Below are 18655 nucleotides of genomic sequence, written 5' to 3' on the forward strand. Positions count from 1 at the left end.
GGTGGAATCATGTGTGTGTGTGTGTGTGTGTGTACCTACTTAACCATATTTTGGGGACAAATTTGTACCCAAAAGTGAGCAAAGCCTGACAAAATCGGCAAAAACCTCAATTTGTGGATGTCCTCATTTGTAAAACTGTTAAAATAAAGTAAACAAAGTTGTAAAAATGCGGAATGTTTTCTGTGAGGGGTATGGTTAGGGGTGGGTTTAGGTTAAAAAGTGTATAACTATCTGTATATAAAAACAATCGAAGTCTATGTAATGTCCCCATTTAGATAGCTAAGTAAACGTGTGTGTGTGTGTGTAAAATAGTATATCAGTCTGGCGAGTAAACTAGCGAATGGCGATTATATTGCTAAGGTGTGCATAGAGGGTTGCAAGGGCACCTCAGTCGTGGTATTGAAGGTAGAAGAGAGCGCTGTACATTCACTCCCCCCACCTACAATCCCTGCCGGCACGAGACTCGAACCCACAACCTTTGGGTTACGAGTCCGACTCTAACCATTAGGCCACGACTTCCCTTTTGAGGTTTTATAGCTTCTTCTATTTTTAATTCTTGTTCTTTTCTAAATACTGTTAATTGAAAGGATTTGTTGTGGAGTGAGGGGAACTAAAATAGCCTAGCTATGTTTACAGTGTTTATTATAATGTTTGTAAACATTTCATGTTGGCATTAGGCCTATTTCTGAATGATATAATAAAATGTGACTTATACGCAACTTATGTTTCTTTCCCCCTAAAAAAAAACACATTTTTTATAAGCGTAGCGTATTTTAACCATGCAGCAAACCGTTTAAAATATTTTGATAAATTTTCTGAAAAAATAAATAATGAAATTACTTTTTAAACCATTTAACTGATTGTATTAATCGGTCAAAATTCTTACCGTCGGTTAACCGGTTAAACAATTCAAATGAACATCCCTAGTATTAAAACATTGTCTCGTTCTATTGAACCAAGTATATGTCTCATCTCGTGAGCTAAGTGTATTGTCACACCCCTAGTGTCGATAAGCGGTGATATAGCTCATAATTATCCAAGTGTATGATATAGACTAGCTTTCATTCTTCAGGTCAATCATATACTCGTGAAAAAGAAATCAGTTTGAATAAGGAAAGCCATAACCTTGCCATAGTATCCTTTCAAATGTTAACCTTTTAGGCGCCAGGGATTTTTGGAAAAATGACATCAAGATTTCAAAAGCTTGTGGCTTGAAAGGGCTTAAAGATAGAGATCTACTGTAAATTAGAAAAATGTTGGGCATGACCAAAAGTTTATGTGGAGTGTAAATATACTTGTCTAATTTGCATATTATGACATCATTAGGGGGCGGTCATCTTGAATTTCATAATATTCTGGAAATAGTAGATATTGAATTGATGTTTGTTTTTTTTTGTCTTTTTGTCCTCATTCCAAATGATCAGAAAAGAGGAAACCAACAATAAAACAGGAGAAAGTACTAAATTATTACTATATTACTGAGCCATAGTAAAATGCACGTGCCTACTTTTTGATCAGTTGACCAGCTATCTGCCCAATCAGGTATCTAGGTGACACAGTTTATAGTTCTTGAGAGCATGGTACCTCTCACTGCATGGCACAGTGCACAGACCTACCCCACACTGACTGCACCTGTACTTTGTCTGCCGGCATCCCCCTGCTGCCTCTACCTCTAGCAACAGCTCTCCTATGGACACTGACCACGTTCTCCCCTGCCACCCCATCCCTGTTGGGCAAAGGCTCGAAATGATCACTTGTTTGTGCTTCGTGAACACTCTCGCCTTGCACGGCGGCACCATTGCGTTGCAAAGATGTACCGGGAGACTATGAACTGAACTGCTTCCGCATCAAAGACACGATAGCTCACTTGCTCTGCTAATTCCTCGAACACTTTGTATAGGAACGTGACGTCATTTTGGTCTAGAATCGAAGTACTACATGTCTGCCATCTAATGGTAGGGAATACAAATGAGAGTTTAGTCCTTGAAAACCAAAAGAGTAGTGCTTGAAATTTCATTTTGCAGTATCTGTACGAACCCCGTTTAAGTTACGAGTTCTTGGAGCATTTTATTTTGTTGTTGTTAATTGAACTGAACTGTAGTTTTCTGTAGTTTGCCAAATAACCCTGTGTACTCACCTTCTTATGTCTTAATTAAATAACTTATAAAGTAATTTGAAAACCTTGTGTGAGACGTAATTTGACAAACAGCATGATCTGAATACTTTCCGTACCCACTGTATATGTATATATACATATGTATATATAAATTATTTATTTATCTTTTTTCCAGACATTTTGTGTTGTCTGTTTTTATTTCTCTGGATTCTTTTTTTTTTTTTAATGATTCAATGCAAATTTTGGTGGTAATCAGATGAATGAATAACAATTGTGATATTGCTTAAAAAATAATATTTTAATGAACTATTGTTACTGTTTTAGGAGTACATTTCAGTGTTTCCCACAGGTTTGAAATATACTATTACCCACGGCACAAAAATGGCCTACTACATGTGACAAATAACAAATGTGTGATTTTTAACAATATTTTTTTTTATTTAGGCCTATTGAAATGAATTTTAATTATATAGGCTACAATTACATTTAATTACAAACTCATATCATGCATTATTATGCATTGCAAATTATGCAAAATTACAGCATTTAAATGGTAGAGTTCTCCTTGCTTTTTCATGTAGTGTCTCTCTCAGGGAATGGGTAAAATCTTTATATTGAATAATATGTATCAAATAATATTCTTTGACTTTTCTTCCTGTGGGGAAACATTCCAGCCAGAAACTACAATAGTTTCCTATGAATTAAATTAAATACAATTTATTGTGTTATAAAAAATTAACTTGTGATTTTTAATTATAAACAAGCTTGAAATACACCAGGACTCTTATTTTGAAATGGCTATACTATTGCGGGCTGTTCTTTCAGATGAGGTGATAAAATATGCATTAAAATATGCTTACAACCATCTAAAATATATTATATAAAGGTCGTAATGTAGACGGTGTCATAATTCATCAACTCAAGTTCATAAGCAACAGCTTGGCATAAAGGTGCGCTGTTCATTGATTGAGAATCACTTTGAAGCAGTCTGAAGCGCCACCCTGTGACACTGCAACGTGCAGCACTCTTTTTTTAATTAAATCTTATTATCATTAATAAGATTTGCATAACGCCGCCCAAATGTTCACGCAAAGAAAGAAGTCCCCTGGCCTCTGCTCACTCTAGCCCTCCGGACTCTGCTCACTCTAGCCCCTGGACTCTGCTCACTCTATCCGCTGCGTCTCTGGATTTTCCACCAGTTAATCGATCGCGGATGGTTTCATTATTTCGTGCAGATAAAAAGGTATGAGGATAAAAATAAAAGTAAAAAATGTTTCTCCAAATATACCTGGGCGGCCCGTCCAAGTAAAGTCTATGTGTGGGAAACACTGCATTTAGTAATTTAGAAATTATTGTTATTGTTTTATTATGAATTATTTCTTTGCTATTAAATGTTAAATTCATAAAGGTCTTATTTTGGCAGAAAAGCACAGCAGTAGCCAGAGACCAGCCTCTGCACTTCTATCCCTGGAGAAATGGAAAGGTCAACTTGGATTGCAGTGCCTTGATGACAAATAACATTATAGCCTTGACGTCACTGACTCTTACGAAACTCTGACAGCTGTCGCAATAACCATAACATCGCAATACCACGCTATTGACGAGCCAGCCGCAGAGGAATGCAACGACCGCTGCAACCGCGATATTTGCCTGTTTTCTTTTTTCATAGGGTTATGCCCTTCTCGTTTTAGACTTTGTGCATGAGTACTGAATATTTATTCTTATATAATAGTAGTTATATATACAGGTGCATCTCAATAAATTAGAATGTCATGGAAAAGTTAATTTATTTCAGTAATTCAACTCAAATTGTGAAACTCGTGTATTAAATAAATTCAAATTTGAGTTGAATTACTGAAATAAATTAACTTTTCCACGACATTCTAATTTGAGATGCACCTGTAGTACTTATTTATATAAGTTAGTAGTGATAACCATGTGTACCATCTGATTTGTACAGAGACTCTGTAGATTTGCACTTAACAAGCCTAAACAGACAGTGAATGAGAGAGAGATTGACTGAGTGCGTGCGATTACTTAAGTCTGTCCTCCAGGCCGAGTCATATATATATTTGTGAAAATACCCAGCAAGCAATAGCCGTCATTTCAACGTCTCGGTTAAGTATAGACCCGATATGCGAAATTGTCTTAGCATCGACGCATTGCTGGTCAGCTGAGCCTTCTAAAGTGGCGCTCAAAGTTAAAATGATTTCAAAGCGTGTTTCATTACGTCTCTCTTTGAATGAATCTGTGTTTTTGAACGTGTAGCTGAATGAACGGTTTAAAGACTGACTGACAGCCTGTCTAGATCGTGCAGGTGAAATATTAGCAGAAAGTCTCTTGTCCAGTCAGATTCGAGGATCAGAACTAACTGTTATACATATAGGCTGACAATTAATAGCCCAAGGATCTTATTGTCAGGTTTATGTTCTGTTATGTGGACCCTTATTTTGACACTCTCTTCTGTTTACTTCACTTCCTGTTTCAGCGCTCTTTAGTTTCGGTTTCACTGGTTTCTGAATATGAACTCGTTACATTGTAACACATACACACAGAGATATATATATGTATATATATATATAAAACGCAGTTTATTCAGCGTTGTTGAAGCCTGACAGGTGTGTTGGAGCTGAAGCTCACACTGCCATAATGAATAACAGTTCCCATTTGTGATAGTGATGAAAATATCCTGCATATGAAGCTAAAGATTGAGAATACAATTAGGAAAATCAGCAACAGTGTTTTATATTTTTCTAAGTGCTCTCTCATTTTTGTAGAGACTATTGTTGTCACGGTACCAAAATTCCAGCAGTTGGTACCAATGTGAGTGAATTTGATCGTTCTCTGTGCCAAATTTGCATTCAGCTTCTTGAAATCTGGATTGAACATTCAGGTTTTTGACCTTAAATTGCATGAGCTTGCCTGACAGGACCTTGACACTTGGTTTCGTCCCAAGGACCATATGCTCCCAAAGTTTAGGAAGACATTAAAAAAAAACTCTGGGGGCACAATGAAAATGTGTTTTTTTTTTTTTTTTTTTTTAAGTGAAGGTTTATGAGAAGATATATACCAACAAAATGATTAGAATACAAAGTAATATTGAATAAAAGTATTATTAGTATCAGTATCAATTATGATAGTATACAAGGTATGAAAAACAACTAGAAGTAGTTCTTAGCTCTAAACTCATGTTGTTGTTTGGGCTGAACTTTATAATACCAAATCAAATTGAAGCATTTTAAAGAAGTTGTTATAAAATTTGAAGCAAGAAAAGGACATTTACTAGCCAGCTGCTCATTCAAAAAGATGAAGGACATAAAATAGGCCTATGCACTTTTGCAACCATCTAAAATGTTTTACAATATAAATGCCATGAATTGCAGATCATAAGCATTGCCTTTGCATGACTGTGTAATATTTTTTGATTGTGAACAGCTCAAGCCTGTAGCGCTCACATTGATTTAAATCATAGCCTTTTGAAGTTTTATTTTCACATTAAGCTATATTATGATTTCTGTTTTTCACTCCCGCAATTTAAGATTGTCCCGAGCGTCTTTCACACCGACCCTGGCTATCAGACAGTCCTTATTCTTGCACCCTGGAAAGCCATGATGTGGCTGAAGTACAGTCACTGGTGAGCTGGTTTGTTGTGATGGTGAGAATGGTGTTGTTTCTAGTCTCTCTTCTCAGCTTCACTCTTTAGGACTGGTAGTGGAGTATGAACACCTGTTCCTCATCCAGCAGAATGCCATTAAGCGTGTCTGTGGCTCTTTGCATGGCCTCAAAAGTCTCAGTGCAATACAGCTACAGCGTTTACAACCGTTCTCAAGACCAGATGCTGCCGAAGCAAGCTTAGCTGTTTTTGATGTGTGCTCTTGGCCAGGCCCTGAATGCAGATTTCTTAGGCCACTTTCCTCAGCGCTGTACTCGCATGATCCACAGACATTTGCTCGTGAGGTAGGGCAGGGCGATGTTTTTTTACGGTTTGAACTAGTCAACTTGAAAATGTAACTAAAACATGATTCAAGTAACTTTTTCTTTATTAACCCTCTAGTTAAAGAAAATTATATTCCAAGTGCACCACACATGAAGTTGTCAACATGATGTAGGCCTAAATATTAAACAAATCACTTGTTAAATATCTTTGCAGAAAAGATGCATTAACTACAACTACATCTTGTACAAACTTGTCTTAAAAAAATACAATAATACAATAATAATGTGAGGAAAATGCTTTAAAAAAATTCCCTAAAGTCAAGGTAATTCAAATTCAAAATGACTGAAGGTATAACACCGATAGACTATAAATGTTCTGTAAAAACAATGAGCAGCAGCTTTCAGCCTGTCACCGTTATGCAAACATGAAATATCAGACATACAGTAGTAGTTCTTTACAGGTTTGCATTCGATTGCAATGCTTTTCCATAGTTTTTTCTGTGTAAACATGGATGTGTTTGACTGTTGTGCTCACGTCTCGTGCATCAAACGGCTTTCTAAACACAGCGCTCAAGTTAAGAGAAGTTCACTCCCATCTTCTTGCATGTGTTTCCTATTCCTCTGCCCGCGTCGCATCTTTATCAACACACAAGCTCATTCTGTGTGAATGGCACCTGTGATATATTGTACTTATGTTCTTCACAGAGCGGTTCATCACGAGCGCCGACATGCGGTCGGATCATTATTTTCTCTTTACTGTTATCACCGACATTTTGTCAAAGTGTCTAATTATAACCTTTGGTAATATTTCTATTCAAAATCGTGATTCCTCGATTTATAAAAAAATAAAATTGTGGCAAAACATTCAATTCGAATTAATCGATAAAATCGGAAAAATCGCCCAGCCCTACCATGAGGTATTCAGAAAGGTTTCACTCGTATTTGGTTATATGCTGAGAGAGACTGTGAGAATTACCTGAGTCTGTGTTAAGTGTTTGGAAGCTCTACCAATAGACTGTGTGCGTGTGCGTGTGCGTGTGCGTGTGAGAGAGCGCGCTGAATGTAATGGCCAAGCAGAGGCATGTAGATTAGTTAACGGTGATCGAGAAATCAGATTAAAAAAGCTGTTAACTCACTGAATTTTTATCATAAACAACAAATTGCAAAAACAGTGCACGTAAGAGATTAATTTGCAGTGCAGATGCTCACTTTCTGTATATCATTTATTTCCAGTTTGAATAAGCATTTTGTTTTTTATGCTACTTTTATGCTAATAAACTAGTTCATAAAGGGTTCTCGTTTTGTTTGTGTAGCCTGCAGAATGTGGCATGTTTTTCCCCAGACACAAAACTGTTTTTAATGTATTCTGTTAATCAACATTAATAAACCATTATTACAATATCAAGGGCAATAACTGACAGTATTGATTAAAATGAGCTTCAGGCGTATGGGCTCAATGCCTAAAGCAGAAAAAGTGCTTTTGAATCAACATTCAGAGCTGCATTAAACAGTCTGTGTGGCATTTCAGATGCAGCTTCTGTGCCGTTTCTGCAGAGCAAAGATTGATTTGTTGATACAGATTTCATTTGAAAAAAAAAAAAAAAAAACCTGAACGTGCCAGTTGCAGCTGATAACTTTAGTAGGTTTAATTTCTCAGTGAGCATAATTCAATCTCTCTTAAAGCACTTATAAATAACCCAGGTTTCTTTATTCGCCAAAACATAGTGCTATGTTAATTGTGGAGCTGGACTACAGCACTGGTGTTTCATCTTTCTCTTGTGTTGATTGTGTGGCAGAAGGTGCAGCTCTTGTTAAGGCAGCGGTTAATTTCGTTTAGCTCGGCCTTTGCCAAGGCGGTCTGTACCTCAAACAACCAAACGTCACTGGCACTATATAAAAATTACATTGCTTTTTTGTTTTGCAAGTCTTCAGCCTTGGGGCAGAAACTGTAAAAAGAAATGTCCCTTGTCTCCTCCCTCTTTCTTTTTCCAAAACAGATTGCACAACAGATGACTACAGTAACTAAGCCAGTGAAATAGTCTCTGGGCTAATATCTGAAATTGCTTTAACCCTTTAAGAAGTGTAAAACAGTTGTTGTTGTTGTTGTTTTTGTCACACAAAACCCTGCTTTCCCAAAGATACTTTTTTACTGCATTAAACGTTATTCATAGTTTTTCAGCAGAAGTTAGCACAAATTAACATGAGCTAATATCCTTTTCTATAAACCTGTAGTATTAAAAAATAGCCTAAACACATTTAGTATAAATATAAATGCCCTAGCTTCAAAACAAAGAATGACTGTAATGATCTTCCATTACTTCTGTAATCATTCCTGCAGGCTCCATCGTCTTTCATCATAACTGGCCATTCTGACACTGAAATCACAGTGTTACTAAACACGTTTTAAACGAGCAACATTTCTATTATTCGAGTTGAGCCTGTTTCTCCTGTTTTCAGCGGCAGTGCTGTGAGAACGACAGCTCGGTTCTCTGACCTCAAGCCTTCTCGCTGGATCTCAGTGCTCTGAGCTTGGGCTGAGCTGATAAATGGTCCGGTTCAAATGGGTAGCACTCTTGTGTTTGCTTCCGCACCATTTGACGGGTGATATAACCCTGCGTTTGACTCAAGTATGTCATAAGGTACCATTTGATTTTAATGTGGGTGTATTATCAGGAGCAAACAGCATGTGAACAGCAGCGAAACCTCTCGGAACAATTTTAACCCATTTAAAGGCGCCTAACCATATTTGAAAAAAAAACAACAATTACAAGTGAATTAAATGTATCAAATTAACATTTGGAATGTTTATTTTGGAAATAGGGATGGGCACTTTCCAAAAATATTGTATTAGAATATTTGGGCTCATAAAAAAATGAATATTCAAATATTTATTTAAATGACGTTTAATGAGAAAGACGTTATTTTTTAACAATCAAGTTTTTTTCACCGTTTCTGAGCAAGCTTTTGATTAGGCATCATACACAAAATTTCGCGCTTTGATATGAAAGGATACAGGCGACAGCGCGCCGGCGCCTTTGTGTGTGCAATTGAAGAGCACGCGCTGCGAACACAGTACCGTATCCGCGCTCGTTTGACTCGCGCCTGGCGCTGAAGTGAAGCTGGAGCACGTGTCTGAAACGTCTCCCGTTCTCAGTTGTTCTGCGACTGAATAAATGCACTTCTTGTCAAGAGAAAAAGTGACAGAAGCAGCGGTTGTGAGTGGTGGCCAACCCTAGTCCTGTCCCTGCGTTAATTGCGTTAAATATTTTTAAAGCATTAAACTGAAAAAATAAATATAAAAAATAATAGATATATCAACACCGCGCCACCGGCTGTAGTTGGTCCATTACCGCCGCGGTGGTAAAAATCTGCCACCGTCACAGCCCTACTGATTCATTTGATCAAAAGTAATTCCAAACTTTGCGAAGCAGACGATGACATTTTGCGCTCAAATACAATCAGCTTGTTATCATACTCCACAGCGCCACCCAACTGACTTTTAGTTTGCGTGCTCAGGATTGATCATAGATTCCCTGCATTTACGGACAGCAAAGCAACACTTTAATAGTGTTTTTATTTTTCGAAAAAAAATTATGGATCGAATATTTTTTTTGCTTGTCCTCACTTACTGCACATATAATCACATTTTGAACAAATAATCTTTTGCACCGGTTCTATCAATTTCATTTCAGGAATTATTGAATAATATGTGAACTACCCATGTGTTTACATTTAAGTAATAATATATAGTCACAAAAAAAAAAAAGAATTGATTATACCATGAGAGGCTGTCCAAACATGAAACTTCATCAAAATATGCGATTGAGAGTCTTCAGAAGCTCATCCTGATCAACAGAGAAATTCCTTTATTTATAAAGCTGTTTCATTGCATCGTCTATGTCTGTTTCATTTATTTATGTTTTTAATTGTGACAGTTCTACTTTTACTTTGTAAAGTGTGATAAGAGCCTCTTTCAGCAGTAATCTTGCATTCAAATGTAGTTTCTGACTATTTGATCTTGTTTTGGACTGTTTTGTGGCTTTGGTGAGTGTTGCAGACCTCTGACAGGAGAGGGCGATATTTCAGCACAAACAGTCCGTAGACGTGACATGTCTGACCACAGTGCGGTTCTTTCACTTCAGTCATTGCTGTGGTGATTTATGCTGCTCTCAGTCCTCTGTTCTGGAGAACATCACGGCAGCCTCTGTGTTTGCCACGGCTTCACCAGCCTTCTTTGAAACCTTCATCTTTGCATTTTCAACAACATTGGGATTTTTGAGGAACTATAATCATAATTTTGCTAGCCTTGCACTGTAGGATAGTTTGGCCATTTTTATTTAAGAGATTTGTTCTGCATTAATGTGTTTATAGTACTTATTTAGCTCTTCTAAATGCTTCCTAATGTCTTGTAGCATTGCAGAAAGTTTTGCTGGCTTTGTTGAAACTGTGTTTGTTGTGGTTCAATGTGAGCCTTTCTGTTGTTTTTAGTTCTGTAGTTTCAGTGTTACTTGCATGCTTCACAGGTGCAAAACTGGCTTTGCTTGTTCCACAAACTTTGTTTTTAAGTTAAGGTTAGTCATTCAAGTGCATTTAGACGAACCACCACTCTCTGAACGATCATGTTTGTGATCCATTATATTGCTTTTCCATGAGGTAAAGATTAATTGTATAAAGCTAAAGTTATACCAGCCCGGTCTTGAACTTGATAAAAGTGCTGAAACATTTATATTGTTGTCATAGAAAGCTACTCGGAGTCGGAAATGTGCTATAGTAGCCTACACAGTGTTGATTTTTCATTGAGCGAGTGTCGCGCTGGCAGTGTAGATATAGCATCACGCTAGACAACTTTGACTATGAGCAAAAGTTTTGTTGCATCACAAATCACGGCTGGCTTTTACTGTAGACAAAGTGTGACAGCATCTGCTTGTCAAATTAACATTATGCTTATTTAGCCACCTCCTCGCTACGCAAAATATTGATTTGATTTTTACTGTCTACAAAAATTTTGGAAAGTAGTCTAATTGGTGCACATTGCATTCCCAAATTCATATGAATCCAAAACACATGCAGAGATGGAGTTTGCTGCAGCGCTCTGAAGCTGAAAACACTGAACGATGAGGAGCCTCATGCATCATGGAGCGCAATGACTATACACTTCTATAAGTCAATCACAGGGAAGACGATTTTAGCATGAATGAACTAAATTGCTTTGATAAAGCAATGGCAAAATAATACAATGCGATCTTTTTTATGTTGTTATGAAAGGTGTAAAAATATTTTGTGTTCATTATAAAACTAGGCGACCACAGCTAATAAATAATGTGTATGTATAGACTAGGACAATTAAATTTCATCTTCATCACTGGCTAACGATAGGAAGTGACTGAATGGAAGTTCAGACAGTCTCTGCCCCAGAATCAGCACAGATATCCTCTGTGGTCACTCTTGTCTGAATAATCAACCAAATGCACAGCCCTAGACATCACTGTCAACTACAGAAGACTGATTCCATACATATTTAATTTAATAACATTAGCGGTACCATTTTTAAACTTTTTTTGTGAATATTTATCTGTGTAGTTTCTGTGCCAGTAGCGCGCAGATAATTTGATAATGAGATTTGATGGCTCAGCCCAACGCAACAGGCCTGGCTTGGCCAATAGTGTGAGTTTGGGGCGGGATCATCTGCTTGGACTGACCAATAGAATACAGGGAGTGTCTTCAGAAAACCTCTTTGAAAACAATCATGATTTTATGACATTAGCGGCTCTTGTTAATCTAAACTGTTCAGTCTTTCCTAGAGTGATTCATTGCATATTGAACTATAACTGTCTGACATCAATCTCACGGATGTGCTTTTTTCTCCTCTGCTCTCTTTAATGCAGAAGATGCTGAGATAAGCGAGTGCCGTAGTCAAGTCCGTTCTGTTTTGGCAGTAGACGAATGGCACAGGGAAACCAGCAGAGTGACAACCAGGTTCTGCATCACCTGCGGCAAAAGTTTCCAGAGGTTCCCGAGGACGTGGTGTCCGAGTGTGTCCTGCAGGTGAGGTACACACGCTGCACTTGCACATTTTTCAAAAGGTATTTCTATAAGCCTTGGTAGTTTGTACATTCTTTTGAAATTCATCTGCACAGTTTGTCACACAACAGCTATTAAGTTAATGACATCAAAAGTGACAGTTTATTGTCCACCTGCTGCTATTGTGCAGAATACATTAATGCACAGTTTCTATCACTATATTTAGAGATGGCTAATGCTGGTGATGCAACACCCAATAGATTTTCTAAGGGAAATAATGTGAGACATTTGCAAATGTATTTGTTGTAGAACAAAATTAAAAATCACTACTGAGGTGAGAAGTCTCTAAGGGGCTTCTAGCTGTCCTCTGATTTGTGCAGAATATGTAAGAGATATCTGATTAGCAGTGGGAGGCAAAAATGATTGTCTGATGCATCGCGTTTGTTACTTCAACAATTCTTAATTCTTAAAAATTGTTTACATTTTAACCGCAGCTGCACAGTGGCACTTATGACAGACAGCCATGTAGGCCTGTCACGATAATAACTTTTTGTCGTGCGATATATTGCCCAAGAAATAATTGCGATAAACAATATTATTGTCATTTTAAGACCATTTTATGCCACTGAATATATAATCATAATATGTGACCCTGGAGCACAAAACCAGTCATAAGGGTCAAGTTTTCAAAATTGAGCTTTATGCATAATCTGAAATCTGAATTAATAAGCTTTCCATTGATGTATGGTTTGTTAGGAGAGGACAATATTTGGCTGAGATACAACTATTTGAAAATCTGGAATCTGAGGGTGCAAAAAAATCTAAATATTGAGAAAATCATCTTTAAAGTTGTTCAAATGAAGTTCTTAGCAATGCATATTACTAATCAAAAATTAAGTTTTGATATATTTACGGTAGGAAATTTACAAAATATCTTCATGGAACATGATCTTTACTTAATATCCTAATGATTTTTGGCATAAAAGAAAAATCTATAATTTTGACCCATTCAATGTATTTTTAGTTATTGCTACACATATACCCCAGCGACTTAAGACTGCTTTTGTGCTGCAGGGTCACAAATAAAAGCATAATAATGCAAGAAGGCCAACACACTTTCAAATGACAACAAACTTTTAATTTTTAAGAATATTTAGATCATGGAAATTAAGTATCAAAATATTAGATACCTTAAAAAACTTGAATAAATAGTGAATAAACATTTTCTAACAAAAAGTAACAAGTAGAAAAAAAAATGCACAAAGAACTTGTCTGGAGATTTTTGCATCTACAGATTTTTCTCTTTAAATTAAGGGTGCACACTATTGCTGAAAAACACAAGCACTACTCAGCAGTCAGATGTCCGTATGCACAAAGACACAGATTCCTAAACAAGGCCATATCTGCAGATGAAACTTTTTGTAGAAGCATTTTTTAATTTTGAATTAGCACCTCATGACTACACCACGTTATGTACCAGAAGCTGCAAAAGACCCAGGCGCAAGTGGAATGTACAAACATGGTGACATTAATTCTTATGTAAATATAATGGTCGATATATTGCGTCACCAAAAATTAGTCGATATATTGATTGCGACAGGCCTACAGCCGTGTTCTGCTTGCCTCTACAAAAACCCTCATATATACTGTATATCTATATCTGTAGCTGACAGACTTGTCTCTCTCTTCTCTCCCCAGAATAAGAATGATTTGGCTGCATGTTGCGAGTACCTGACCAAAGTGAGTCCTGGTTTCTTGTATAGTGAAGGCAGCCAGAGTTTGACAGATCTTCGCAATCACATGACCCAGCTCAACCTCGGCGTGTCTCAGAATACCCATGGTGCAGTGCAGCGAGATGTAGTGAGGATGAATGGCAGCAGGACTGTCCCCCCCAGTGTGAGCGATGGGCCTTTAAACGTGCCTACTCCCCAGCCCGAGACGCCGTCTGCACCGACACACAATCCCACGAGCCTCAGTGCCTTCGCCGCCATGGAGTCCACTCGCAAGCCGCAGCCTCCTCAGCACCTGGGCCTTTACCAGGTCGGGGGCAAAGGTCACGGACCGCCTCCAACCCCGCGCTTCAACCCAATCACGGTGACGCTTGCGCCGAACACCGGCCGCAGCACACCGACCTCCCTGCACATCCACGGAGGGCCTCAGTCGGGTCTGAACAGCCCAAACTCCATCTACATCCGGCCGTACGTGACCCAGCCGGGCTCCACGCGACAGGCCCCTGGCCGCGCTCAGTACAGCCCCACCTCGCAGCCCACGCAGCAGATCTACCAGATCAGCCACCCTGCAGCTTCCCAGAGCTCCTGGAGCGGCGGCCAGCATCAGACCTCACACGTGTACATGCCCATCAGCTCACCCACCAGCACCCAGGCCCCCCCCATACCCTCTTCTTCCTCCTGCTCGTCCTCCTTCAGCCAGTACAACATCCAGAACATCTCGACCGGGCCACGCAAGAATCAGATCGAGATCAAGCTGGAGTCTCCACAGAGAGTGGCTGGGGGTTCGAGCGCGGCCACAGCGACGCTCCTGCGCTCACGACCCTCCTGTAGCTCCGCATCTTCGTCCTGTCCGTCATCATCGTCGCTGGCTGCCAGCACAGGTCCCTCCGCTCCCATCTCGATTGGAGGCGCGGGGCTGAGTCGCAGCCAGCCCACGGTGTACATCTCTGCTTCTCCACCTGCTGCTGCCTCCACCTCGGCGGATGACTGTGCCGTTATGCCTCGCTCACAGCCCAAGTTCTATATTTCTGCAAACACATCCGCAGACGACGGAGGGGTGAGGAACCCGCCGACGGTCTATATCTCAGCCAATCCGGCGCTCCAGGCTTCCACGGGTCTGCGGGCTTTAGGAAGCCAGGTGAGCATGGGCCCTGCGTACATACACCACCACCCACCCAAATCCCGTCCCTCTGTGGGAGCCGGAGGCACGGCCACATCTCCTCGTGTGGTGGTCACGCAACCCAACACCAAATACACCTTCAAAATCACTGTCTCCCCCAACAAACCTCCGGCTGTGTCTCCTGGAGTGGTGTCGCCCACGTTCGAGCCGACTAACCTGCTCAGTCTCCCAGGAGATCACCATTACGCAGAGCCGGATCCACTGAATGAGTCTGACCCGCTCTCACCTCAGCGGGACACAAGCTCAGAGCCGCGCAGACTCAGCATGGGTGCAGACGACGCTGCCTACACACAAGGTACGTTCATCAGGGAGGACACAGATCACTCCTGTAAATGCTTTGCTGATTGTGTTTCACCATGCCTTCCATTCGGATTTAATACATCATTGCATGATCTTTTTTTGGATATTGTTACATTTTAAGATGTATATTTAAGAGTTCTACACTAGAGCGGTCTGCACCACTAGCCTAGGCTATTTCAGATATTTGCCTTCTTTGATCCTTTTGTTTTTTAGGTTGCTAGACACTAAAGCTAATAAGTACCTAAAATAGACACATGGTCCATCTGATCTGCTCATAGAAGAAAATGTGATTGTGTTAACATCTCTTACAGCAAATAATCTCTCTTCTACTTTCACCTCTCTCTGTATATTAGCTAATGTTGAGAATAATGTCAGAAGTGTTGTGTCCCATATAGAACACAGCCTATCCTAGTGTAAGGTATGCTTTATATTTTGTGTTTGTTGTAAAACCTTATAAAACTGTGAACCCAGACATGCTCACAAAAACTGCAGTCGTAAACGGAGTACTCTGTTGTTAACATCCGCCTGGAGATGAAAACCAAGGTGTGTGTGTGTCTGTCTGTGTCTGTGTCTGTGTCTGTGAGTGAGTCTGTGTCTGTGTGAGAGTGTGTGTGTGAGAGTGTGTGTGAGAGTGTGTGTGAGAGTGTGTGTGAGAGTGTGTGTGAGAGTGTGTGTGTGAGTGTGTGTGTGTGTGTGTGTGTGTGTGTGTGTGTGTGTGTGTGTGTGAAATGTAACGAACAGTGTTGTGTTTGCCTTATATAGACATATTTGCCCATATGACGCCTAACTCTAACAGTTCTTCAGTTACACTTCATTGTCAATTATTTCACAAGCTCCTAGCAGACACTTCAGATGATATAATTAGCTTCCAGTCTTCATATTGGTCTGTTGAATAACCAAGTTTAGAGTTATTCATGATTTCAGTGTTTACTACTTTAAAGACCCCTCAGCGCTTATACATGTTCTGGCATCACTAGATTATTACATGTATTTGGACACGTTTGTGAATGCGTGTAAAGTCCTGTTCTGAAAGATTAGTTTTATAGGGAGGTGGGGTAATGTAATAATTACCAAAACTTATAGCTCATTGTAATCCTGTCCGAGTAGTTTTCATTTCCTGGACCGTGTGTTCATCTGCCAGTAAATATTACAGTGTATTAATAATAACCCCAGGCAATAACAGTCCCATGCTAGTAAGAAGCCAGTGAATCTGCCTCGAGCGACACTTGTCCAGTCTGAAAGCCCGAGCGCTTTACTGGAAAGATTTATTTCCGTTTATTTTCTCTGTTATCCGGCACATGATTACATTGTTGCTACTGTCAATATTACTGTTAAAATACAAACGTGTTTAATATTTCCTGCGTAATTATTTAGCACCTAAATATATAGCATTACTAAATACAAATGCATTGTTTATGCCGTTTTGAATGCGGTGTGGCGATTGCTTTCAACTGCTCACATGCTCTCTGAAGAGTCCTCACTCATGCGGATGGACTTACAAAATACTTATATTATGTAAAATCTGTAAAAAGTATGTCCTTAAGAGGTTGTAACCAGATTGGACAAAATATCCGATATGTCAAAATAGATCAGTGCATTAGTGTATAAGAGGCTGTCTGAATGAAGTCAGAAGTCCTATTGGAAATACAAGTGTTGAATGGTGATGGGTATTGTTTTAATTTATTATTGTAGGTCGAGTAATGCATCTAATAGCAAACACAGTAATTTGGCAACATTAGCAGTCCTCCACAGTCCACTGTGAACTCTCATTCACCACCTTATCATACAGTCCAGTCCACGAGTTCATGTCCGGCCTGATGTGTCTGTCACTTACCTTGTTTTCTCCGATACTTCACATTATGGGAGTTGTGTATGCTGAATGGGAATGCTGTTTTATCACATGTTCTGTCTAGTTGATCAGATGTTCTGCAGTGTTGTTTTGTGTGTGATTAGATTAGTCATGAAACTCGACTGGTGTCTGACGACGGTGCGTGTGAACTTGCAGCTTTGCTGGTGCATCAGAGAGCACGTATGCAGCGACTGTGGCACGAACTCGAGCAGAAGAAGAGAAAGCTGGAGAAGCTGAAAGAGGAAGTCAATGAGATGGAGAACGACCTGACGAGGAGACGACTGCAGCGCTCCAACTCCGTCTGTCAGATCCCGTCTGTGAGTCACAGCACCGCTGCACTTCTCATCTCTCGCAGTATTTGCTCTTACAGCAGTTTGACTACGACTCTCTTCAATATGCTGAGGAGAAATATTTAATCCACGTACTGTGTCAGAGCATGTCTTTTTTCAATAACATCGTGTAGATCTAGTATCTAGTATTGTGATGGACTTGATGCAAAGTAACAAACACTTCATAGACTGTTAAATACATTTGTTGCATATTGTAAAAGAACAACAATTCACTTTTACACACTTCCATGTATTTATTTCTACTTATTTTCAGATTGAGGAGATGCAGCAGTTGAGGTGTAAGAATAGACTTCTGCAGATCGATATTGATTGTTTAACCAAAGAGATTGACCTCCTTCAGACACGAGGTGAGAGGCTTTTCCTCGTCTGCAGAGAGCTTACGCTTGCTTTCTCTGGGGTTTGCAGCACCCAAACTGCTTGCTTTCAGGAAATTCTGCTCTCACTACCGTTTTGAAAAGTGTTCAAATAAAGCGGGTGTGGCATTACAGGTCAGAAACGGGGTGTCAAAATGTTTCCTAAACGGGGTGTAAAACAGATCACGTTTAGTTGATAAATGACAGAACGAGTCGAAGGTCAGAGTAGTGCAGTTGCTTCTCGAGTCTTTAACAGCAGTCACTGCTGGGGGGGGGGGGCTGAAGCAATGTTTCAGTATATGGACTATAATCAGGGATTGAAATTAACTTTTTCACTCACCAGCCAATTTGGCTACTACATTTTTAAGTTACCGGCCATTCATAACTTCTACTAGACCGAAATACACCAACAGTTTGAGGCTGTCTACACGGGGCGTGACAAAGCGACCATTGCAAATCATTTTGTCAGTATTAGGGGTGTGCGATATTGACAAAAAATAATATCTCAATATTTTCTGGGATTTTATCGATAAAGATAATTAGACAATTTATGGGCATTCTTACCTTTATAAAGCCATTTTTTTCTAAAAGTTTGCATTATCTTTTGAGTCAAATTCTTACATTTAATAAGTCGATTATAATAATAATAATACATTTAGGCTGTTACTAAACAAATTAAATCAGTATCAATAAAATTAATCTTTGCAGAAGTTGCATATGAAGTGGCATTTAGATGTATTTACACATGTTAATGCAGCTTAGAGGGACATGGAATGCTTTAACCTGCAGTTACAAATGCATAAGTAATGTTTTGATATTT

The 18655-nt window shown here is 39.3% G+C and overlaps 1 protein-coding gene across 2 annotated transcripts in view; it reads left to right on the forward strand.

Annotated features, from left to right (window-relative positions):
• The window catches only part of tab2 (TGF-beta activated kinase 1 (MAP3K7) binding protein 2), a 25317-nt gene that overhangs the window by 2819 nt on the left and 3843 nt on the right, over window positions 1–18655 (forward strand). For both annotated transcript variants that reach the window (XM_016485929.1, XM_016485930.1), the window contains exons 2-5: window positions 11938–12097; window positions 13772–15278; window positions 17289–17449; window positions 17736–17829. In XM_016485929.1, coding sequence (XP_016341415.1) covers window positions 11996–12097; window positions 13772–15278; window positions 17289–17449; window positions 17736–17829 — 1864 coding nt within the window. In that variant the 5' untranslated portion in view covers window positions 11938–11995. The remainder of the gene's footprint in view (window positions 1–11937; window positions 12098–13771; window positions 15279–17288; window positions 17450–17735; window positions 17830–18655) is intronic.

This window comes from Sinocyclocheilus anshuiensis, unplaced genomic scaffold (genome assembly GCF_001515605.1).
Source record: "Sinocyclocheilus anshuiensis isolate Anshui unplaced genomic scaffold, SAMN03320099.WGS_v1.1 scaffold781, whole genome shotgun sequence".
NCBI lineage: Eukaryota > Metazoa > Chordata > Actinopteri > Cypriniformes > Cyprinidae > Sinocyclocheilus > Sinocyclocheilus anshuiensis.